We start from the raw sequence: 26,162 nt of genomic DNA, 5'->3' as shown, positions 1-26,162 counted from the left end.
ATAAAAATACAGAAAAATCTTTAAATGAGAAGGTGTGTCCAAACTTTTGGTCTGTACTGTACATATAAATAGGAAGAACCAAAAGTGGGTGGACAGTAAATGATAACATTCCTATTAAACCCTATTCCACCTACTATCCACCTCCTCACCCTCTATCTATCTATCTATCTATCTATATAAGAATAATATAGCTAATTGTGATTATAAATATATATAAATATACATATATTATATATCCAGTATGTGTATATATAGATAGATTGAACAATTGAACAGTTTAATATTATTGCTATTCTAATTGTTATTGGTATTATTTTTATTATTATTATTATTACTATTATTTTTAATTTTATCATTTTTTATATTTTTTTTATTATATTTTAAACAATATATATATAGATATATTGAACAATTGAACATATTAATTATTACTATTATTATTGTTATTGCTATTATGTTCTCTTTTTTATTATTTATTATTTGTACTATTTTTTATTGTATTATTAGGCATTGTAGATTATAAATAATTTAGCAATATAAAATGTATAACTGGTGGAGAAAGGATGAACTTGATGGACTATTCTCTTTTCAACCTATCAAATTATGTAATTACGGTATATAATAATTAGTTAATTATTATAATTATCAATAATATTTTATTAGTATTATATTTTTTTTACTCTTATGAATACTATTATTATTTGGTCATTACAATAATTACCATTATTATTATTATTATTATTTATTTTCATTTTAATATTATTATAATTTTCTGCCTCCTTCTGTTTGTCGGTGACATATCTTTGCTATATTTGCAGGATGATAAGATTCTCAGTCTCTATTCTGCTTCTCCATGTTTAGGTCCGCCATAATAACAGGTGTATATTTCCTCACAAGTGTTCTTGCAGACATGCTGGGAAGGATTATGCTCCGGGGGAGACAGTGAACCAAGATTGCAACACATGGTAAATATATGGAACTGATTAGCTGCTGCCAGCACTAAATATTGGGGCACATTTATTAAAAATGTTTTTGTGGTCTATGGTAACCAATCACAACGCAGTTTTCATATTACTAGAGCAGTTTAAGAAATGAAAGCTGCACTGTGATTGGTTACTATGAGCAGGGGTGGATTAAGAGTAGCAAGGGCCCCGGGCAGTTTAGAAGGCGCGGGCCCCCCCACACCTGATTTATCACGTGACATGTCACATGATCCCCTGTGATAGATCATGTGATAGTTCACAGGAAATTAATTTGGCACAATATTAATTGTGCTGCCTCATCTGAGAGCAGCACAATATTGGGGCAGATACCCTGATTCCAGCGATGTGTCACTTTTTCAGCTGCTTGTTGTCATTTTGAGAAAATCACCGTTTTATCTGCTGCAGATCTAGCAGCTCTCTGAATGCTGCGCTCTGTATAGCCCCGCCCACACCACTGATTGGCAGCTTTCTGCCCATGCTCAGTGTACACAGAAATCTACTGATCAGTGATGGGGGTGGGGTCCTACAGAACTTACTAGTCATCTAGTGATAATTACCTTCTGACAAATCAATGATTTTATCAAAACAACACCAAGCAGCCCAGTAAGTGACACATTACTGGAATCAGTGCCTCTAACCCTACATTATGCTGCTCTCAGATTAGGTGGCAAAAACCTGATGACAGATTCCCTTTAAAGGAGCTGTAAACACAAAAAAGTTTGTATTAAAAAAAATACAAGCCATTTGTGAAATTAACTTTTTTTCATTGTTAATTCACATTAGACTGTATCTTCAACACTTTGTCAGCAGGTCTTATTACAGACTCTGAATAGGGCAGCTCTCTCCCTCTCCCTCAGCAGAAAGTCACAGCATGGTTAAAAAATGGGATCTTTTATGATTTTCTCATAATAAATAAAAAAGGACATGCAAGTCCTCCAAACTATTTTCCGTTTCTCTATAGGGGAGGTCCTAAATCTTTCTTGTTCTTTAGTGGATCACATGTCAAAAAGGCAAAGCATTTACTATGAACTCGCCTAAAAAAATATACACTTGGAGAGTAATATCATCATCTGCATGTAAATATTCCTTGACTCTAAGGGCTCGCTCACACTGTCGTATAACACGGCCGAATGCTATGTGATGTTTTATCGGATAGGACTCGGCCCTATGTTATACTATGGGACAGTGCAGATCTGCGATTATCGGCATGAGAAAATAATCTCATTCGATATTCGGACCATGTGCACCCATACAAGTCTATGGCTGCACGTAAAACATTAGACTGCACTCGGATGTCATCCAAGTGCAGTCTGATGAACACTCACAGAGACTATGGAGAAGATGGAGAAAGTAAGTTCTCCATCTTCTCCATATCTGTGCTGCGAGAGAATCGGATCACACTCAGTTGAAGCTCTGACAGAGTTTGAGCCGAGTGTCATTAGCATAATTGGCCCTATTCTCTTGCATGAGAGAATATATGGCTTAGTGAGTGGACCCTAAAACTGAATAGTAGTGACGGACAGGCACCTCACAAGCGGGATCCATGTAGCTCTCAGATGTCGTGTAGGTAGGGCTTCATTCCATGGGGTAGGGCTTAATTTCAAGGTATATAAAAAAATGGACTTCAAATAAAAATTAAATGAACACATAAAGCACTAATTGAATTATTTTTTTCGTATTTATGTTTGCAGCCCCTTTAAAAACCCTTTGAGGACCAAGGCACATATATGTCCCATAGTTTTAAACTGGAAAAAAATTTGATTGAATAAAATTTAAGGTCCTCGAAGGTTTAAGTAGGTCATAAATTCATATGAATACTTGCTCATACAATTGCACATGCCAAAAGATGAAGAAGAACAGAATCAAAAATATGACATTAAGTGGAGCACTTACAGGTATTCAAGGTGAAAGAGACCAGCAAAGGCATCGTCTCGAATGACAGTAAATGAGTTAGAATTCAGCAAGCTGAAAATGAAGACAGCAGGTTAGAAGCGAACCAGACTTTATGGTGCTCAGAATTAGTCAAGCAGAATTTATTGACTGCTCTTGCAAAGCACTGAGACTCCCGCGGCGTATAGATGGCGCCGTGTGGCCTCCCGCTGTGTATAGATGGTGCCGTGCGGCCTCCCGCTGTGTATAGATGGCGCCGTGCGGCCTCCCACTGTGTATAGATGGCGCCGTGCAGCCTCCCGCTGTGTATAGATGGCGCCGTGCGGCCTCCTGCTGTCTCTGGGGGGGGCGCCATGCGGCCTCCCGCTGTGTATAGTTGGCTACGTGCGGCCTCCCGCTGTGTATAGATAGCTACGTGCAGCCTCCCGCTGTGTATAGATGGCACCGTATAGATGGCTAGGTGCGGCCTCCTGCTGAGTATACGTGTATAGATGGCTACGTGCGGCCTTCTGCTGAGTATAGATGCCGCACAGCGCCCCCCCTAGAGACAGCAGGAGGCCGCACAGCGCCATCTATACTCAGCGGGAGGCCGCACGTAGCCATCTATACACAGCGGGAGGCCGCATGGCCCCCCCCAGAGACAGCAGGAGGCCGCACAGCGCCATCTATACTCAGCGGGAGGCCACACGTAGCCATCTATACACAGCGGGAGGCCGCACGGAGCCCCCCTCAGAGACAGCAGGAGGCCGCACAGCGCCATCTATACTCAGCGGGAGGCCGCACGTAGCCATCTATACACAGCGGGAGGCCGCATGGCGCCCCCCCCAGAGACAGCAGGAGGCCGCACAGCGCCATCTATACTCAGCGGGAGGCTGCACGTAGCCATCTATACACAGCGGTGGCCGCATGGCGCCCCCCCCAGAGACAGCAGGAGGCCGCACAGCGCCATCTATACTCAGCGGGAGGCCGCACGTAGCCATCTATACACAGCGGGAGGCCGCACGGCGCCCCCCCAGAGACAGCAGGAGACCGCACAGCGCATCTATACTCAGCGGGAGGCCGCACGTAGCCATCTATACACAGCGGGGAGCCGCACGGCGCCATCTCTACACAGCAGGGGGCCGCACGGCGCCATCAATACACGGCGGGGGGCTGCACGGCGCCATCTATACACAGAGGGGGGCCGCACGTACCCATCTATACACAGCGGGGGGGCGCACGTAGCCATCTATACACAGCGGGGGGCCGCACGTAGCCATCTATACACAGCGGGGGGCCGCACGGCGCCCCCCCAGATACAGCAGGAGGCCGCACGGCGCCAACTATACTCAGCAGGTGGCCGCACGCAGTCACGCACACACACAAACATATACAGACATATACATACACGCATAAACACATTTGAAACACAAAAATACATATAAACAGACATCACACAATCATATCTGCCCACACACACACATACAAACAGACATCACACAATGACATCTGCCCCCACACACAGACATCACACAATGACATCTGCCTACACACACACACACACATACACACACACATACACGCACAAACAGACATCACACAATGACATCTGCCCACACACACACACATACACACACACATACACACACAAACAGACATCACACAATGACATCTGCCTACACACACACACACAAACAGACATCACACAATGACATCTGCCTACACACACACACACAAACAGACATCACACAATGACATCTGCCTACACACACACACACACATACACACACACATACACACACAAACAGACATCACACAATGACATCTGCCCACACACACACACACACACATACAGACATCACACAATGACATCTGCCCACACACACACACAGACATCACACAATGACATCTGCCCACACACACACACACACACACACAGACATCACACAATGACATCTGCCCACACACACACACACACACACATATACACACACACACACATACACATACATACACACACACATACATACACACACACATACACATACATACACACACATACACACACACACACACACACATACACACTCACCATCCCCCGGCTCGGCTCCAGTCCTCAGGCTCTTCGGTGCAGCAGAGCAGGCCGGGTGCGCACTGCGTGACGTCACAGCTAGGAGACACGGCCGCGCACAGGGCCGTGTCTCCTAGCAGTGACGCGGCCGGGCCAGCACAGGGAAGTTAACTGCTGCAGTGCTGGCCCGGCCGATGAAGAAGTAGCGGCGGCCGCTGCTGGGGGAGCGGTACGGGGCCCCCCCTCCCGCCACTGCTACCGGTATGTGCCGCGGCGGCCCGCACATATAATAAGGGCAATCCGGCATTAGACACCCCGCCCGGAGCCATGGGCCCTCTCGAGGCTCGGAGCCCGGGCGGTCGCCCGGATTGCCCTCATTATAATCCGCCTATGGCTATGAGCAACCAAGACAGTTTGGAAAAATGAGGCCTATCTTAATTTCCCTTTTCATGAGAAGACTCCTTGTTCTCAACATAAAATTGAGAGATTGGGTTGGTCCCAGGGCCATAATAAGGCTGTTGGTACCCCTATTTCACCTAAGGGACCCAGTTTTTTTTTTGAAACCCTGAGGTCATTCGCTCTTCATCCAAGTGAATTGGCAGATCACCACATAAGAAAGTGCCAACAAGGATGTGATCACAAACCTCACACAGAGGAGAGAAGGGCTTCCAACAAACCTTTCCACCAGAAGATCACAGCAAGGGATAGGGATAGGTACCATTCCCTCCCCAAACCTTGGGTAGAGCCTATGTAACACAGTAACTTTAGATGCAGTGACACAGAAGCACAAAGCAGCCAATACAGGGTTAATAAACAGGGAAAGTTTATGATAATAAGATGAATCTCCACGCAGGGAGTAACAGGGGAAAATATGGGGAAATAGCAGGTATTAGTCTGTAACTGACAGTTTACAGTTTAACTAGATGTAGCAGAGTCAAACTGGTAACAAACGACAGTTTTCTCACTTAGCTGACCTGTATCCTTACAAGGCAGTTGCCAGCTGGTGCTGGTGATGCTGTCTTCAGGCTTCCCCGCCCAAACAATGCTCCGTCTTCTGGCGGCAGCTGACGGTCTCCGGTTTTACCCGCTGAGCCCCTAGTCCATAACACGGCACCTCACGTGATCAGCTCCACGGACCCTACGTCTCTTCTCCCTACAGTCAGCTTGACTCCTCCGGTCCACGGCACTCGAATCCCTTGCTCCAAATCCTGTAGCCAGGAGCCTGGACCCTCTCACACTGCTCTGCTCCGCAGGACTCAGCTCCGCTTTCCCGCACAAACGTCCTCGTCTCTCCCTCTCTCTTGTCACACCAGGAGTCCTTCTGTCACCTGACCTCCCAGCTCTCTCTCTCGACACACCCCCTGCTTCCCTGTCACATGACTCCTCTGCTTGCATTCTGTCTTCCCCCTGCAACAAGAGGCACGGCCCCGGCAGTTCCGGATCCCTTGCTCTGAAAGCACTTACCCTCTGGTCTTCCCCCTTACACCTATGTCTTTCTCCCAGCAACCACCTGTGGGACTAAGAGCTCAGTCTAGAACTTTTCCATCCTGAAGGAGAACAAGGAGTTTTGGGAACCTGATGACCATGCATTTCTACTTGGGGTCACAGACTCTACCTGATCCCCTATTCATAGCTACCTAATGAAGAGTTGGCCATTTCTATGGATAATGCTTTTTGACAAAGTCTATAGGGAGTGTAAGGCCCATCTTACTTTATCTGTTTGTTCCTAAGATCAAGTAGAGTTTGGTCTGGTCTCAGGACCTTATTAAGCTTGTTGGTTGGAATCCTTATTTTTTCTCAGGAGCACATTTTTTCACAGCAGCTGGAGATTGTCCTCTCATAACGAAGAGTTGTTCATGTGTGTGGATGGACCTTTCTGCTGATAGCTATGGGAAGTCTATGCTACTTGGCCATATGAGTGGATGGACCTTTCTTTTGAAGTCTATATGAGTTAGCCTTGTGTGTGGTTGGACCTTTTTTCATGATATCTATGGGAAGGCTATGTGAGTTGGCCATGTGAGCCGATGGACCTTTCTTTTGAAGTTTATGTGAGCTTGCCATGTGTATGGATGGCCCCACTCTCTTGAAGTCTGTGTGAGTTGGTCATTTGTGTGGAATGACCTTTTTGCTAAAATCTATGGGAAGGCTATGTGAGTTGGCCATGTGTGCCGATGGACTATTCTTTTGAAGTTTATGTGAGTTTGCCATGTGTGTGGATGAACCTTTTTTTTTGCTGAAGTCTATTGGAAGTCTGTGAGGTGGCCATATGTGTGGATGGACCTTTTTTACTAGTCTATTGGAAGTCTGTGAGCTGGCCTTGTGTGCGGATGGACCTTTCTTTTGAAGTCCATGTGAGTTGGCCATGTGTGTGGATGAACATTTTTTTGCTGAAGTCTATTGGAAGTCTATGTGAGTTGGCCATGTGTGTGGATAGATCTTTCTGTTGAAGTCCATTTGGAATTATGGAGACAACAGAACCAAGGACCTTAGACTTCAAAAGAGAGTCAATCGCATAATTGGCAATCTCATCAAAGCTGGAAAAGGCCATCAATCAGTGATCAGAGAGGCCTTGTCTGGTTTACAAGGGTTGCACCGTTAGTGGGCATGGCCACCAAGACTGAGAATGACTCTTTCTGTACATTATGCCTTATCTTGTAATTCGTGGACTAACATCTTTTGAAGGTCAAAATAAAGGTGACCATTCATATAAGGCTTTAGGTGGTCCAAACTGATTGATTCCTGGGTTTAGCCTAAGAACGAATGATTACCTTAATCATCTTATGACACGTCATCAACTTTGTAAAAAATTTTACCCTATTTTCGTGAGTCCATGAAAGATCTTTACGTGATGGAATGTTCACAGATAATTGACAGGAAGATTTTTTTTGTCCTTCGTTCAGAACTTTGTTGTGGACTATACTGTCCCAGTCACTAAAATAAATAGAAAACATATTTCCATTCTGATGCCTTTAACACTAAATCAAGCATTAATTTGGAAGTGTGTCAGGGTATAATAGCCTAAAAATTACTCAGACAGTCATATTATGTTTCAGAATCATCCTAAATTGGTCACATGGGATTAATAATGCATTTTACTATGTGTACCCCATAAATGATAGCATTATAAGCCTGTGTGTTCTATGGACTAGTGTTCAAAGAAATTGTTTTACATGAACGTCACCAAAACAGCTGTTGTTTTGATATGTTATGAATTTCTGTAAATGAATGCATATACATATATACAGTACAGACCAAAAGTTTGGACACACCTCATTTAAAGATTTTTCTGTATTTTCATGGCTATGAAAATTGTACATTTACACTGAAGGCATCAAAACTATGAATTAACACATGTGGAATTATATACTTAACAAAAAAGTGTGAAACAACTGAAAATGGTTTTCACTTCACAGGTGTGCCCTGTCAGGTTTAATAAGTGTGATTTCTTGCCTTATAAATGGGGTTGGGACCATCAGTTGTGTTGTGCTGAAGTCTGGTGGATACACAGCTGATAGTCCTACTGAATAGACTGTTAGAATTTGTATTATGGCAAGAAAAAAGCAGCTAAGTAAAGAAAAACGAGTGGCCATCATTACTTTAAGAAATGAAGGTCAGTCAGTCCGAAAAATTGGGAAAACTTTGAAAGTGTCCCCAAGTGCAGTTGCAAAAACCATCAAGCGCTACAAAGAAACTGGCTCACATGAGGACCGCCCCAGGAAAGGAAGACCAAGAGTCACCTCTGCTTCTGAGAATAAGTTTATCCGAGTCACCAATCTCAGAAATCGCAGGTTAACAGCAGCTCAGATTAGAGACCAGGTCAATGCCACCCAGAGTTGTAGCAGCAGACACATCTCTTCAACAACAGTTAAGAGGAGACTTTGTGCAGCAGGCCTTCATGGTAAAATAGCTGCTAGGAAACCACTGCTAAGGACAGGCAACAAGCAGAAGAGACTTGTTTGGGCTAAAGAACACAAGGAATGGACATTAGACCAGTGGAAATCTGTGCTTTGGTCTGATGAGTCCAAATTTGAGATCTTTGGTTCCAACCACCGTGTCTTTGTGCGACGCAGAAAAGGTGAATGGATGGACTCTACATGCCTGGTTCCCACCGTGAATCACGGAGGGGGAGGTGTGATGGTGTGGGGGTGCTTTGCTGGTGACACTGTTGGGGATTTATTCAAAATTGAAGGCATACTGAACCAGCATGGCTACCCCAGCATTTTGCAGCGGCATGCTATTCCATCCGGTTTGCGTTTAGTTGGACCATAATTTATTTTTCAACAGGACAATGACCCCAAACACACCTCCAGGCTGTGTAAGGGCTATTTGACCAAGAAGGAGAGTGATGGGGTGCTACGCCAGATGACCTGGCCTCCACAGTCACCAGACCTGAACCCAATCGAGATGGTTTGGGGTGATCTGGACCGCAGAGTGAAGGCAAAAGGGCCAACAAGTGTTAATCATCTCTGGGAACTCCTTCAAGATTGTTGGAAGACCATTTCCGGTGACTACCTCTTGAAGCTCATCAAGAGAATGCCAAGAGTGTGCAAAGCAGTCATCAAAGCAAAAGGTGGCTACTTTGAAGAACCTAGAATATAAGACATATTTTCAGTTGTTTCACACCTTTTTGTTAAGTATATAATTCCACATGTGTTAATTCATAGCTTTGATGCCTTCAGTGTGAATGTACAATTTTCATAGTCATGAAAATACAGAAAAATCTTTAAATGAGAAGGTGTGTCCAAACGTTTGATGATTTTGATTTTGATTATCTATCTATCTAGGCTTGATGTTGGTTTTTTACCTTAAAAATTACCTTGCTCAACAATCCACTTTCATATCCTAATGCACCAAAATAAATACAGCCAAATGAACCTGAATTCTTTTTTTCAGTGAATGTCGTGGTAGAACATGGGAATGTACAAAAAATGTTTGTGATGGAACCTGCTCAGTCATTGGAGTGTCACACTTTTTCACATTTGATGGGATGGTTTACAATTTCCCAGGAGACTGCCAGTATGTTTTAGTTCAGGTAAGACTAGTTCAGGCTAAACATAGCTGTTATTTCAGGAGAACCTGTAGCATAATGTCTGTGTCTGTCTCTAGCTCCTCCCTAGAATGTCTGTGTCCGTCCCCATCACCTCCCTAGAGTGTCTGTGTCCACTTCCAGCTCCTCCCTAGAATATCTGTGTCCGCCTCCAGCTTCTCCCTAGAATGTCCATGTCCACCTCTAGCTCCTCACTACAATGTCTGTGTCCGCCTCCAGCTCCTTCCTAGAATGCCTGTGTCCACATCTAGATCCTCCCTAGAATGTCTGTGTCAGCCTCTAGCTCCTCCCTAGAATGTCTGTGTCTGCCTTCAGCTCCTCCCTAGAATGTCTGTGTTCTGCCTCTAGCTCCTCCCTAGAATGTCTGTGTTCTGCCTCTAGCTCGTCCCTAGAAAGTCTGTGTCCTGCCGCTTGCTCCTCCCTAGAATGTCTTTGTCCTGCCTCTAGGTCCTCCCTAGAATGTCTGTGCCCTGACTCTAGGTCCTCCCTAGAATGTCTGTGTATGCCTCTAGCTCCTCCCCAGAATGTTTGTGTCCTGCCTCTAGCTCCTCCGTAGAATGTCTGTGTCTGCCTCTAGCTCCTCCCTAGAATGTCTGTGTCCTGCCTCTAGCTCCTCCCTAGAATATCTGTGTCAGCTTCTAGCTCTTCCCTTGAATGTCTGTGCCCTGCCTCTTGGTCCTCCCTAGAATGTCTGTGTCCTGACACTAGGTCCTCCCTAGAATGTCTGTGTCTTCCTCTAGATCCTCCCTAGAATGTCTGTGTCTGCCCCTAGCTCCTCCTTAGAATGTCTGTGTCCACCTCTAGCTCCTCCCTAGAATGTTTGTGTCCGTCTCCAGCTTCTCCCTAGAATGTCTGTGTCTGCCTCTAACTCCTCCCTAGAATGTCTGTGTCTGCCTCTAACTCCTCACTAGAATGTCTGTGTCCTGCCTCTAGCTCTTCCCTAGAATGTCTGTGTCTGCCTCTAGCTCCTCTCTAGAATGTCTCTGTCCTGCCTCTAGCTCCTCCCTAGAATGTCTGTGTCTGCCTCCAGCTCCTCCGTAGAATATGTGTCAGCTTCTAGCTCCTCCCTTGAATGCCTGTGTCCTGCCTCTTGATCCTCCCTAGAATGTCTGTGTTCTGACTCTAGGTCCTTCCTAGAAAGTCTGTGTCTTCCTCTAGCTACTCCCTAGAATGTCTGTGTCCGTCTCCAGCTACTCCCTAGAATGTCTGTGTCTGCCTCTAACTCCTCCCTAGAATGTCTGTGTCTGCCTCTAGCTCCTCCCTAGAATGTCTGTTTCCTGACTCTAGGTCTTCCCTAGAATGTTTGTGTCTGCCACTAGCTCCTCCCTAGAATATCTGTGTCTGCCTCTAGCTCCTCCCTAGAATGTCTGTGTCCTGCCTCTAGCTCCTCCCTAGAATGTCTGTGTCCTGCCTCTAGCTCCTCCCTGGAATGTCTGTGTCCTGCCTCTAGCTACTCCCTAGAATGTTTGTGTCCGTCTCCAGCTTCTCCCTAGAATGTCTGTGTCTGCCTCTAATTCCTCCCTAGAATGTCTGTGTCCTGCCTCTAGCTCTTCCCTAGAATGTCTGTGTCAGCCTCTAGCTCCTCCCTTGAATGTCTGTGTCCTGCCTGTAGCTCCTCCCTTGAATGTCTGTGTCTGCCTCCACCTCCTCCCTAGAATATCTGTGTCAGCCTCTAGCTCCTCCCTAGAATGTCTGTGTCCTGCCTCTAGCTCCTCCCTAGAATGTTTGTGTCTGCCTCTAGCTCCTCCCTAGAATGTCTGTGTCCTGCCTGTAGCTCCTCCCTTGAATGTCTGTGTCTGCCTCCACCTCCTCCCTAGAATATCTGTGTCAGCCTCTAGCTCCTCCCTAGAATGTCTGTGTCCACCTCTAGCTCCTCCCTAGAATGTCTGTGTCGGCCTCTAGCTCCTCCCTAGAATGTCTGTGTCTGTCTCTAGCTCCTCCCTAGAATGACTGTGTCTGCCTCTAGCTCCTCCCTAGAATGTCTGTGTCCATCCCCATCACCTCCCTAGAGTGTCTGTGTCCACTTCCAGCTCCTCCCTAGAATATCTGTGTCCGCCTCCAGCTTCTCCCTAGAATGTCCATGTCCACCTCTAGCTCCTCACTACAATGTCTGTGTCCGCCTCCAGCTCCTTCCTAGAATGCCTGTGTCCACATCTAGATCCTCCCTAGAATGTCTGTGTCAGCCTCTAGCTCCTCCCTAGAATGTCTGTGTCTGCCTTCAGCTCCTCCATAGAATGTCTGTGTCTGCCTCTAGCTCCTCCCTAGAATGTCTGTGTTCTGCCTCTAGCTCCTCTCTAGAATGTCTGTGTCCTGCCTCTGGATCCTCCCTAGAATGTCTGTGTCAGCCTTTAGCTCCTCCCTAGAAAGTCTGTGTCCTGCCGCTTGCTCCTCCCTAGAATGTCTGTGTCCTGCCTCTAGGTCCTCCCTAGAATGTCTGTGCCCTGACTCTAGGTCCTCCCTAGAATGTCTGTGTATGCCTCTAGCTCCTCCCCAGAATGTTTGTGTCCTGCCTCTAGCTCCTCCCTAGAATGTCTGTGTCTGCCTCTAGCTCCTCCCTAGAATGTCTGTGTCAGCTTCTAGCTCTTCCCTTGAATGTCTGTGCCCTGCCTCTTGGTCCTCCCTAGAATATCTGTGTCCTGACACTAGGTCCTCCCTAGAATGTCTGTGTCTTCCTCTAGATCCTCCCTAGAATGTCTGTGTCTGCCCCTAGCTCCTCCTTAGAATGTCTGTGTCCACCTCTAGCTCCTCCCTAGAATGTTTGTGTCCGTCTCCAGCTTCTCCCTAGAATGTCTGCGTCTGCCTCTAACTCCTCCCTAGAATGTCTGTGTCTGCCTCTAACTCCTCACTAGAATGACTGTGTCCTGCCTCTAGCTCTTCCCTAGAATGTCTGTGTCTGCCTCTAGCTCCTCCCTAGAATGTCTCTGTCCTGCCTCTAGCTCCTCCCTAGAATGTCTGTGTCTGCCTCCAGCTCCTCCGTAGAATATGTGTCAGCTTCTAGCTCCTCCCTTGAATGCCTGTGTCCTGCCTCTTGATCCTCCCTAGAATGTCTGTGTTCTGACTCTAGGTCCTTCCTAGAAAGTCTGTGTCTTCCTCTAGCTCCTCCCTAGAATGTCTGTGTCCATCTCCAGCTACTCCCTAGAATGTCTGTGTCTGCCTCTAACTCCTCCCTAGAATGTCTGTGTCTGCCTCTAGCTCCTCCCTAGAATGTCTGTTTCCTGACTCTAGATCTTCCCTAGAATGTTTGTGTCTGCCACTAGCTCCTCCCTAGAATATCTGTGTCTGCCTCTAGCTCCTCCCTAGAATGTCTGTGTCCTGCCTCTAGCTCCTCCCTAGAATGTCTGTGTCCTGCCTCTAGCTCCTCCCTGGAATGTCTGTGTCCTGCCTCTAGCTACTCCCTAGAATGTTTGTGTCCGTCTCCAGCTTCTCCCTAGAATGTCTGTGTCTGCCTCTAATTCCTCCCTAGAATGTCTGTGTCCTGCCTCTAGCTCTTCCCTAGAATGTCTGTGTCAGCCTCTAGCTCCTCCCTTGAATGTCTGTGTCCTGCCTGTAGCTCCTCCCTTGAATGTCTGTGTCTGCCTCCACCTCCTCCCTAGAATATCTGTGTCAGCCTCTAGCTCCTCCCTAGAATGTCTGTGTCCTGCCTCTAGCTCCTCCCTAGAATGTTTGTGTCTGCCTCTAGCTCCTCCCTAGAATGTCTGTGTCCTGCCTGTAGCTCCTCCCTTGAATGTCTGTGTCTGCCTCCACCTCCTCCCTAGAATATCTGTGTCAGCCTCTAGCTCCTCCCTAGAATGTCTGTGTCCACCTCTAGCTCCTCCCTAGAATGTCTGTGTCGGCCTCTAGCTCCTCCCTAGAATGTCTGTGTCTGTCTCTAGCTCCTCCCTAGAATGACTGTGTCTGCCTCTAGCTCCTCCCTAGAATGTCTGTGTCCATCCCCATCACCTCCCTAGAGTGTCTGTGTCCACTTCCAGCTCCTCCCTAGAATATCTGTGTCCGCCTCCAGCTTCTCCCTAGAATGTCCATGTCCACCTCTAGCTCCTCACTACAATGTCTGTGTCCGCCTCCAGCTCCTTCCTAGAATGCCTGTGTCCACATCTAGATCCTCCCTAGAATGTCTGTGTCAGCCTCTAGCTCCTCCCTAGAATGTCTGTGTCTGCCTTCAGCTCCTCCATAGAATGTCTGTGTCTGCCTCTAGCTCCTCCCTAGAATGTCTGTGTTCTGCCTCTAGCTCCTCTCTAGAATGTCTGTGTCCTGCCTCTGGATCCTCCCTAGAATGTCTGTGTCAGCCTTTAGCTCCTCCCTAGAAAGTCTGTGTCCTGCCGCTTGCTCCTCCCTAGAATGTCTGTGTCCTGCCTCTAGGTCCTCCCTAGAATGTCTGTGCCCTGACTCTAGGTCCTCCCTAGAATGTCTGTGTATGCCTCTAGCTCCTCCCCAGAATGTTTGTGTCCTGCCTCTAGCTCCTCCCTAGAATGTCTGTGTCTGCCTCTAGCTCCTCCCTAGAATGTCTGTGTCAGCTTCTAGCTCTTCCCTTGAATGTCTGTGCCCTGCCTCTTGGTCCTCCCTAGAATATCTGTGTCCTGACACTAGGTCCTCCCTAGAATGTCTGTGTCTTCCTCTAGATCCTCCCTAGAATGTCTGTGTCTGCCCCTAGCTCCTCCTTAGAATGTCTGTGTCCACCTCTAGCTCCTCCCTAGAATGTTTGTGTCCGTCTCCAGCTTCTCCCTAGAATGTCTGCGTCTGCCTCTAACTCCTCCCTAGAATGTCTGTGTCTGCCTCTAACTCCTCACTAGAATGTCTGTGTCCTGCCTCTAGCTCTTCCCTAGAATGTCTGTGTCTGCCTCTAGCTCCTCCCTAGAATGTCTCTGTCCTGCCTCTAGCTCCTCCCTAGAATGTCTGTGTCTGCCTCCAGCTCCTCCGTAGAATATGTGTCAGCTTCTAGCTCCTCCCTTGAATGCCTGTGTCCTGCCTCTTGATCCTCCCTAGAATGTCTGTGTTCTGACTCTAGGTCCTCCCTAGAAAGTCTGTGTCTTCCTCTAGCTCCTCCCTAGAATGTCTGTGTCCGTCTCCAGCTACTCCCTAGAATGTCTGTGTCTGCCTCTAATTCCTCCCTAGAATGTCTGTGTCCTGCCTCTAGCTCCTCCCTAGAATGTCTGTGTCTGCCTCTAGCTCCTCCCTAGAATGTCTGTGTCCTGCCTGTAGCTCCTCCCTTGAATGTCTGTGTCTGCCTCCACCTCCTCCCTAGAATATCTGTGTCAGCCTTTAGCTCCTCCCTAGAATGTCTGTGTCCTGCCTCTAGCTCCTCCCTAGAATGTTTGTGTCTGCCTCTAGCTCCTCCCTAGAATGTCTGTGTCCTGCCTCTAACTCCTCTCTAGAATGTTTGAGTCCTGCCTCTAGCTCCTCCCTAGAATGTCTGTGTCTTCCTCTAGCTCCTCCCTAGAATGTTTGTGTCTGCCACTAGCTCCCCCCTAGAATGTCTGTGTCCTGCTTCTAGGTCCTCCCTAGAATGTCTGTGTCCTGCCTCTAGGTCCTCCCTAGAATGTCTGTGTCCTGCCTCTAGGTCCTTCCTAGAATGTCTGTGTCCTGCCTCTAGGTCTTCCCTAGAATGTCTGTGTCCTGCCTCTAGGTCCTCCCTAGAATGTCTGTGTCCTGCCTCTAGGTCCTCTCCAGAATGTCTGTGTCCTGCCTCTAGGTCCTCCCTAGAATGTCTCTGTCCTGCCTCTAGCTCCTCCCTAGAATGTCTGTGTCCTGCCTGTAGCTCCTCCCTTGAATGTCTGTGTCTGCCTCCACCTCCTCCCTAGAATATCTGTGTCAGCCTCTAGCTCCTCCCTAGAATGTCTGTGTCCACCTCTAGCTCCTCCCTAGAATGTCTGTGTCGGCCTCTAGCTCCTCCCTAGAATGTCTGTGTCTGTCTCTAGCTCCTCCCTAGAATGACTGTGTCTGCCTCCAGCTCCTCCCTAGAATGTCTGTGTCCGTCCCCATCACCTCCCTAGAGTGTCTGTGTCCACTTCCAGCTCCTCCCTAGAATATCTGTGTCCGCCTCCAGCTTCTCCCTAGAATGTCCATGTCCACCTCTAGCTCCTCACTACAATGTCTGTGTCTGCCTCCAGCTCCTTCCTAGAATGCCTGTGTCCACATCTAGATTCTCCCTAGAATGTCTGTGTCAGCCTCTAGCTCCTCCCTAGAATGTCTGTGTCTGCCTTCAGCTCCTCCCTAGAATGTCTGTGTCTGCCTCTAGCTCCTCCCTAGAATGTCTGTGTTCTGCCTCTAGCTCCTCTCTAGAATGTCTGTGTCCTGCCTCTGGATCCTCCCTAGAATGTCTGTGTCAGCCTTTAGCTCCTCCCTAGAAAGTCTGTGTCCTGCCGCTTGCTCCTCCCTAGAATGTCTGTGCCCTGCCTCTAGGTCCTCCCTAGAATGTCTGTGCCCTGACTCTAGGTCCTCCCTAGAATGTCTGTGTATGCCTCTAGCTCCTCCCCAGAATGTTTGTGTCCTGCCTCTAGCTCCTCCCTAGAATGTCTGTGTCTGCCTCTAGCTCCTCCCTAGAATGTCTGTGTCCTGCCTCTAGCTCCTCCCTAGAATATCTGTGTCAGCTTCTAGCTCTTCCCTTGAATGTCTGTGCCCTGCCTCTTGGTCCTCCCTAGAATGTCTGTGTCCTGACACTAGGTCCTCCCTAGAATGTCTGTGTCTTCCTCTAGATCCTCCCTAGAATGTCTGTGTCTGCCCCTAGCTCCTCCTTAGAATGTCTGTGTCCACCTCTAGCTCCTCCCTAGAATGTTTGTGTCCGTCTCCAGCTTCTCCCTAGAATGTCTGCGTCTGCCTCTAACTCCTCCCTAGAATGTCTGTGTCTGCCTCTAACTCCTCACTAGAATGTCTGTGTCCTGCCTCTAGCTCTTCCCTAGAATGTCTGTGTCTGCCTCTAGCTCCTCCCTAGAATGTCTCTGTCCTGCCTCTAGCTCCTCCCTAGAATGTCTGTGTCTGCCTCCAGCTCCTCCGTAGAATATGTGTCAGCTTCTAGCTCCTCCCTTGAATGCCTGTGTCCTGCCTCTTGATCCTCCCTAGAATGTCTGTGTTCTGACTCTAGGTCCTCCCTAGAAAGTCTGTGTCTTCCTCTAGCTCCTCCCTAGAATGTCTGTGTCCGTCTCCAGCTACTCCCTAGAATGTCTGTGTCTGCCTCTAATTCCTCCCTAGAATGTCTGTGTCCTGCCTCTAGCTCCTCCCTAGAATGTCTGTGTCTGCCTCTAGCTCCTCCCTAGAATGTCTGTGTCCTGCCTGTAGCTCCTCCCTTGAATGTCTGTGTCTTCCTCCACCTCCTCCCTAGAATATCTGTGTCAGCCTCTAGCTCCTCCCTAGAATGTCTGTGTCCTGCCTCTAGCTCCTCCCTAGAATGTTTGTGTCTGCCTCTAGCTCCTCCCTAGAATGTCTGTGTCCTGCCTCTAACTCCTCTCTAGAATGTTTGAGTCCTGCCTCTAGCTCCTCCCTAGAATGTCTGTGTCTTCCTCTAGCTCCTCCCTAGAATGTTTGTGTCTGCCACTAGCTCCCCCCTAGAATGTCTGTGTCCTGCCTCTAGGTCCTCCCTCGAATGTCTGTGTCCTGCCTCTAGGTCCTCCCTAGAATGTCTGTGTCCTGCCTCTAGGTCCTTCCTAGAATGTCTGTGTCCTGCCTCTAGGTCTTCCCTAGAATGTCTGTGTCCTGCCTCTAGGTCCTCCCTAGAATGTCTGTGTCCTGCCTCTAGGTCCTCTCCAGAATGTCTGTGTCCTGCCTCTAGGTCCTCCCTAGAATGTCTCTGTCCTGCCTCTAGGTCCTCCCTAGAATGTCTGTGTCCTGACTCTAGGTCCTCTATAGAATGTCTATGTATGCCTCTAACTCCTCCCTGGAATGTCTGTGTCTGCCTATAGCTCCTCCCTAGAATGTCTGTGTCCTGCCTCTTAGTCCTCCCTAGAATGTCTGTGTCCTGACTCTAGGTCCTCCCTAGAATGTCTGTGTCTTGCTCTAGCTCCTCCCTAGAATGTCTGTGTCTGCCCCTAGCTCCTCCTTAGAATGTCTGTGTCCACCTCTAGCTCCTCCCTAGAATGTTTGTGTCCATCTTCAGCCCCTCCCTAGAATGTCTGTGTCTGCCTCTAACTCCTCCCTAGAATGTCTGTGTCTGCCTCTAGGTCCTCCCTAGAATGTCTGTGTCCTGCCGCTAGGTCCTTCCTAGAATGTCTTTGTCCTGCCTTTAGGTCCTCCCTAGAATGTCTGTGTCCTGCCTCTAGGTCCTCCCTAGAATTTCTGTGTCCTGCCCCTAGGTCCTCCCTAGAATGTCTGTGTCCTGACTCTAGGTCCTCTCTAGAATGTCTATGTATGCCTCTAGCTCCTCCCTAGAATTTCTGTGTCCTGCCCCTAGGTCCTCCCTAGAATGTCTTTGTCCTGCCTCTAGCTCCTCCCTAGAATGTCTGTGTCTGCCTCTAGCTCCTCCCTAGAATGTCTGTGTCGTGCCTCTAGCTCCTCCCTAGAATGTCTGTGTCTTCCTCTAGCTCCTCCCTAGAATGTCTGTGTCTGCCTCTAGCTCCTCCCTAGAATGTCTGTGTCTGCCTCTAGCTCCTCCTTAGAATGTCTGTGTCCGCCTCTAGCTCCTCCCTAGAATGTCTGTGTCTGCCTCTAGCTCCTCCCTAGAATGTCTGTGTCTGCCTCTAGCTCCTCCCTAGAATGTTTGTGTCTGCCTCTAGCTCCTCCTTAGAATGTCTGTGTCCTTCTCTATCTCCTCCCTAGAATGTCTGTGGCGGCCTCTAGCACCTCCCTCCTCTATAGAATCTTATAAGCACCACCTGTCATCTCCTATCTCAGCAATGTGAAAATATGTTTTCACTTAATGTAGCTTTTACCCATGAATTGAGAATGAATTCCAGGAGGAGAAAGAAGCAGATTTCTCTGATAAGATAAATTACAAAGCTTCTTTTTTTCATGTGTGCTTGATTTATGGAATAAAAATTAAAATGCCGGTTACTCTTTAAAGGGAATCTGTCACCAGATTTTTGTCATCTAGTCTGAGAGCAGCATAATGTAAAGACAGAGACCCCGATTCCAGTAATGTGTCACTCTCTGGGCTGCTTGCTGTAGTTTTGATAACATCACTGTTTTATTATTACAACATTATGCGTAGAGGACTAGTAAAACTACTGCCATGTAGTCGTCCATATTCATGAGTTCCGTATAACCCAGCACCCACCATTGATTGGCAGATTTCTGCCTATGCACAGTGTACACAGAAAGCTGCCAATCAGTGTTGTGGGTGGGGTTAAACACAGCTCAGCATTCAGAGAACTGCTAGATCTGCAGCAGAGGAAACAGGGATTTTATCAAAACTGCAGCAAGCAACCCAGTAAGTGACACATCACTGGAATATCTGCCACTACATTTTGCTGCTCTCAGATTAGGTAGCAAAAACCTGGAGGCGAATTCCCTTTAAGACATAACACTACACCTATGTGTAAAGAATGCATTATTACACTCATATTTAATAAAAGGTTTTCTTATAGGATTTCTGTGGTGGTGAACCAGGAAGTTTCCGTATCCTTGTAGGAAATGTTGGTTGTGGATTCACTGGAGACAGATGTTCCAAGAAGATTACAATTCTCTTTAGAAATGGAGAAATCGAGTTAGAAAATGAGCAGGTTTGTACAAGGGAGTAGACTTAAATCACAGATTCACAGAAATGATGTGCTCATAATGATCCCTTCTCTCAATACAGAAAAGGTTACTGTCGTTTATAATATCATAAAACTATAAAATTTCCCACTAACCAAGTCAATTTTAAAATTGATTTTAATTAATACATCTTAGAATAAGAATAATTTCCACCATTGGATGTGTTTAAATAAAATGTTCCTGTGCTGAGATAATCTTATAAATGTGCCCCTGCTGTGTACTGTGTAATGGCTGTGCCCTTCCCTAGGTGTTCCCGTCAGGTGTTAACCTCAGTGTTCTACAGCTCAGCACCTCTCCTCTCATGCACATTGTCCTCTGTAATGCATCACTTACCCCTCCAGCATACAGCCTTGTTCTTCCACATCTTGTCCCCCCACCTTCGTCAGGACTCCTTTCTTCATTTTCTGAAACTTTCTACTGCCGCTTGATGAGGGTAGTGGGAAGGGACTCAACAGAAGAGAAAGCATGGCATGCCTGGCTTCTTTTGCTGTGCGGAATAACCCAGGAATCCCGGTTCCCTGAACTATTATTGTAACAACCATTTTGGAGGTCCCACCTCTGCCAGCTATTGGGAGTCTCACAATCCTTAGAGTTTGGTTACAAGAAGTGTCTCTTCACCTGGAGGACCTTTCTTGACCTGCTTTACATGGACAATCAATGATTTTAATGGACATTGTGTCATGCTTCATTAACCCTGCCATGTTTCCCCATAGATTACATCAGATGTGTTGTACTCACATGGAAAAGTTTTGGCGTGCCCACCCACCGAAATTGTGAATTTGGCTCTAATATACATTAATAACAAAACTTACAACTTGACTCAAATAAATGACCTCATGAAGATCAGGAAGGTGTCGAATGACAATTTTGGTGCTCATAGGACTCATACAATTAGAAAGAGAATGAGCATGTGTCCTGGCTGATATGAGTCCTGTTCACACCTGTCAAGGACTTTGATATGATCCACAGGTGTGCATGAAATGGCCATTGACCCCAACACCTGCTTATTCTCCATACTCAAATTTTTGGCATTTAGAAGTTAATAAACCATTGGATCCAATACTGAGTGTTGGATGTCTTCCTGCTTTTTGCGACTTATGTTGTAATTTATGAACTTTGTGTATAATCCCTCGAGCGCCTCTTGATAGGATCTCTTAGATTGCTCCATACTTCGAAAAATGACTACAACAATAATTTTTTGGAGTGTATACATATCAAGACCTTTTTGCACATGTTCTTTGTATGTAATACTGATGTAAATCTGAGGCTCCTCACAAAATGCCTTAAACATAACTGGTGGCACCACCTTTACCACCCATTTAGACCTGATTCTTCTGTATCCCATGTACAAATGTGTCCACCCTTACCTTTCGATTTTAGCGTGAGATATGCCAAAATCAGTGGCATAAGATGACCAACTTGTGAAAAAAAGCTATTGCTATAATTGTGTAGCAACTCACTCGGGAAAATAGGTAACACACTAAAAACTGCAACTGACCCTGCTGGTTCCTGTGCAGACGAGAGATCCTGAACCCGCAGTCCCTAGTGGTTCCTGCATGAGCTGAAATAGCCCTAATGACAGACTAGATGATGGCTACTTGGACCTATGTTGCCTGAAAGGCCATCGAGCGCTTCATGTTCCTCCTAAGGAACCGGAGGGCAGAGCAGAGTGCAAATTACCTACAGAAGGGAAAGTGTGCTGAAATAGTAAAGATCCCAGTTTCAGTGTGTCAAGAGTGGGAGAAGAGGGTTGCATTGACAATCCAACACAATGGGTAGCACTTTGAACACATTTTATAAGTGGTCATAAACTTGTAAAAAACTCATGAAAGAATAAAGTTATGTTAATACCAAGCACACCATTGTTTTTCTTATGAAATTCTCAATAGGTTTGATGCGCCACATGACCCTCTTCCCATTGAAAAAAAATAAAGTTGGATCCAAAATGGCCGACTTCAAAATGGCTGCCATGGTCACCACCCATCTGGAAAAGTTTCCCCCCTCCCATATATTAATGTGCCACAAACAGGAAGTTGATATCACCAAGCATTCCCATTTTTTGTGATTAGTTTCTGGCAAATCCAGCAAAATGGCGGTTGGCCCCGATTTGGTCGGATCGTTTTCTATGGTCCAGTCTGGTCCGGTGAGATCTCTTCTTTGGCAGCTGACATCTTCAATGCAGCAGTTGATGTGACTAAGCCTTCCATGACATCATGACTTGTCTCATCCGGTGATGTTGCAGGGACTAGTCTGTGCCAGGGACGCTAAAACTAGAGGCAACTTCGGACAAAAGACGATGACTGGACCGTCAACAATGGTGTTGCACTTGTTACTACAATTCCATTCCCTCAAGAGTCTTTGGACCCCTTTCCTCATGATTGGTTTGGGTTCCAGCAATTGGACCCCTAGTGAACATGCATTAATGGTGGGCTGGCGATGTTTGCCAATGAGACAATCACTTTAAATTTGGTTAGAATTCTGGTTAGAATTATCAAAAACTTTTTCCCCATACCATATATGCGTTCAAAGTTATGACCAAAAGAACCTCCAATCAACGATGTGGATCTGGAAGAGATAGTATGATCCATGTTGGGTGGCAGAAACCAGGAACAAATGTCTGATGAACTGTATATTAATTTCACTGTATTTCTTCTTCTCCAGGTTTATATCAGGAAACCTCTCAACAGTGAGATTGGCTTCGACATACAACAGTCTGGTAACTACTTTATTTTGACACTTGGAAGTGAAATATCCGTTACGTGGGACAAAGGGAAGAGAGTCTACGTCACCTTGAAGGGAACCTTAAGGGTATTTGCCTTTAATTACTTTTTTTTATATTAATTACTTACTTTAAAAAAATATAGGAAACACCATTGACTTAAATAAAAGTAACCCCTAATCTTTACTAAGCCTACCCCTAGTATGTAAATTGACGTGGATGATCCTTGCAAAGTAATCTACTGGCTGTACAAAGTCTGACGTTTAGGTGATAGAGCTGAAAACAAGTTTATGTAGGCAGAGTAAACAATATTGGTCCACACATCTTTCAGTCCTAATTGAATGAATCGTTTCAAAGCAAATTTTTAAAAAAACTGGTGCAAATTGAAATTTCATTTTTTGCATGAAATGCCAAAAAAATGCCTGCTGACATTGTAAGCAAAACAGAAAATTGCATCAGCCACAGAAGGCTCAGGTTCGGCCGAGTGGGCTTCCCCATACCTCAGAATAGCAGTAAATCAGGAGGAACTATCACAGCCAGTATAAAAGCAGAGGCAGGAAATGCAGCAGCCATTTTGGACTAAATCTGGATAGTGAGAGGATGTCACAGCTCACAGCTTAGCAATAGAGATGAAAGAAAGTCATAAAACACTGAAAAAACATTACAGCTAGTGTGTGTTTGTTACAAGACAGGAGTGAAGAACAGCTACCATTCGTTTACCCATTTCCATACTGTATATGTTAAGGTCAGCCGTACTTTATTCAGAGTGTGTATGCGCGAAAGACCTTGAAAGGGGTTCAATCCAGTTCTAGGGGACCTCAGAGTGTTACACTTGTCTTTTTGGAGCTGTTGGAGACTTTGCAGTACTTGTGATTTGCGGCATATGTTTGCGTTAAAGAGCTTGAAAGGGGTTCAATCCAGTCCTAGGGGACCTCAGAGTGTTAATGGTGGATCCTGTATTATATACTGTATATAGAGGTGTTATCATCAGTCATTGTACAGGATGAGGAGGTGAGCTGTGAAATCACCTATTGTGAATTGTGGATCCTGTGTTATCATTGTATATAGAGGTGTTATCAGTCATTGTACAGGAGGAGGAGGAGGTGAGCTGTGACATCACCTATTGTGAATGGTGGATCCTGTGTTATCATCTGTATATAGAGGTGTTATCAGACATTGTTCAGGAGGAGGAGGCGGTGAGCTGTAACATCACCTATTGTGAATGGTGGATCCTGTGTTATCTACTGTATATAGAGGTGTTATCAGTCATTGTACAGGAGGAGGAGGTGAGCTGTGACATCACCTATTGTGAATGGTGGATCCTGTGTTATCTGCTGTCTATAGAGGTGTTATCAGTCATTGTACAGGAGGGGAGGAGGTGAGCTGTGACATCACCTATTGTGAATGGTGGATCCTGTATTATCTACTGTATATAGAGGTGTTATCAGTCATTGTACAGGAGGAGGAGGAGGTGAGCTGTGACATCACCTATTGTGATTAATGGACCCTGTGTTATCATCTGTATATAGAGGTGTTACCTGTCATTGTAATCCTGCCTCTGCTGATAAGAAAACTCTTCCTGAAAGGACAGGAAGTGCGAGTCTAAAAGAGCTCCCCCCCTAGCCAGTGAGAAAATTGCACATTTTCTCATTTTGTCTTTTTATTAATTTATTTTAGTAAAGATCATAATGTAAAAAGACATTTGCTACATTTTTTTAAATAAAAATACATTCAAGAAAAAAACCTAATTTCAGCAATAGGTCTTTTTCTGATGAGAGCTTCCCTTTAAGTTGAATATAAAATATATATTTTTAACTTTTCTTAATTTTAATCAGATTTTTATTTTCTCTTTTGGAAATCCCATCTTGGCTCACTGTGTTTGGCTGCATAAGATCATTTAAAGTGTGATCGGTGTGTGATATAGGTGTCCTGTCCTGTCGGGTTTTGCCTTTCTCCTTCGGTGTGCTCTCTGTCTTTGTTAAGGTGTTAAACCTCCGGTGTCAGCCAATGTGCTACAGTGATTGACAGGTGACCTCTGCTATATCTGCACCAGACGTGACCCGCGAAACACACATTATGGCTGTAATTTCTGACTAAGCTCTTATTTATTACTGTTTTTTTTCACTTCAAACATTTGACTTGAGAACATTATTATTACGTCTGTTTTCAATTTGACATCATCCTAAACAAAACGGTGTACCCCCATCACCCCCCCCCCCGTCCTTGTTGCCCACTGGACTGAGTATAGTATATTTGTGTAAATTTAGGTGAATTATGGGAATATTTTTTTTCCACTATTCAAAGTACACCTAAATCTGGAGACCCCAACTAGTGGCTCATGAGCTACATGTGGCTCTCAAGACCGTGATATGTGGCTCGCGAATGTATGCTCAGACGAGTGTTACTAAACTGTATCGGCATCCACAGGGGGGCAATTGTTAATTGTTTCTGGGCACTTAGGGCACTAAAGACAATATTACTTGACGCAGTGTAACGTGGCGCGGGGCGGTAGCCATGGGCGAGGTACTTGTCTTTCACGCCCCAGCTTGCTACATGAAGATGGGGAAGAATGGGATGTGGGATATATGATATGGGAAGAACCCAGCATGTGATGACGGGAAAATGGGGTAAGCCCAGCAACTAGGGAAAGGAGAAGTGAAGACCCCTAATCAGATCTAACAACACCCTGACTCCCCTATCATCCCTAAATAGGTTCCGCACCTATTGCCGAGCCGGATACCTTAGCCCTAGCTGACCCTACAGCTAGGCCCTAGGTAGGGAGGGGAGGGGTGAGCACTAGTCAGCCCCGCTGCAACTAAAGACAAACCAGGTAAACAGACAAGGAGATACACTTAGCTTTGAGAAGACACCAGAGAGATCACGACTACAATCCACAACGGAACTCCAAGGAGAATCTAGCCGACTGCTAGAATTCCAGATGTTGCACCCCAGGTCTGGTCACCACAGTGGCAGCAATGTCATGTCTGAGAGCAGGTGGGAGGTTCCCTGGTTGGGGACAATTAGCATGCAGCACCTCCTGCCTCAGTCCAGGGAGGGGAGAAATCTGCCCTTTATAAACTGGATCTGGGGCGGGGTTAGAGAGACCAGTTAGAGACAAGTTAGAGAGAAGTTCCAGACAAGTTCCAGACAAGGTTCGAGTGAAGTTGCAGATAGGGACAGGTCAGCAGCAGGCTGAGGAATCCCTGTAGGCAGAGGAGGAACACAAGGCCAGGAGGGGAGCTAGCAGAGCTCATCCTGGCTAGAGACTTGCAAAGCCGGACACTGGAGTCCGAGGCTGTGAGGGTTATAAGCCCAGCAGCAGAAAACCACCACGCAGGGGACTTCAAGTCCTCTGGCCCGAGGAAGCCCGGAGGCTCAGCCACACGAGAGGGATCACTACTGCCCCGGAGGGGTGAGAAGTACGGAAGGCCCGAATCGCCAGTCATACGGGTGAGAACAACACGGTACACTCAGAGACGTGGGCTACCACCACACTACAGCGGGATAGCCAAGAAAGAGTGAAGTCAGCACGGTAGGCCTACAAACTCCCCCTGACCAGCGGGATTTCCCAGTTGCTCTCAGACTGACCAGGCCTCCATTGTTAACCTGTATTCCGGACCGGTCCCTTAATACCATCAACAATAAGACCCTGAATTGCATGACAGACTCCGTGTGGTTACTGCTGCTCCCGCGCACCATCACCACCAACATCCCTATTTACTGCCCTGAGGCTATACTCCTCCCGTGGGGAGTTATATTACCCTATGCTGCACCCACAACACCAGCCTCAGCGGT

The 26,162-nt window shown here is 46.5% G+C and overlaps 1 protein-coding gene across 1 annotated transcript in view; it reads left to right on the top strand.

The window, feature by feature from the left end:
- Positions 1 to 26,162, top strand: part of VWF (von Willebrand factor) — a 344,529-nt gene that overhangs the window by 148,734 nt on the left and 169,633 nt on the right. Inside the window, exons 19-22 of the mRNA XM_073649985.1 lie at positions 862 to 965; positions 9,817 to 9,955; positions 19,480 to 19,614; positions 22,310 to 22,456. Of these exons, the coding sequence (XP_073506086.1) occupies positions 862 to 965; positions 9,817 to 9,955; positions 19,480 to 19,614; positions 22,310 to 22,456 (525 nt within the window). The remainder of the gene's footprint in view (positions 1 to 861; positions 966 to 9,816; positions 9,956 to 19,479; positions 19,615 to 22,309; positions 22,457 to 26,162) is intronic.

This window comes from Phyllobates terribilis, unplaced genomic scaffold (assembly GCF_046119375.1).
Source record: "Phyllobates terribilis strain yellow unplaced genomic scaffold, ASM4611937v1 Scaffold_10__3_contigs__length_209671492, whole genome shotgun sequence".
In the NCBI taxonomy this organism is placed as follows: domain Eukaryota; kingdom Metazoa; phylum Chordata; class Amphibia; order Anura; family Dendrobatidae; genus Phyllobates; species Phyllobates terribilis.
Note: the sequence above shows the minus strand (reverse complement) of the source record. Positions and strands in the feature narration are given on the sequence as shown.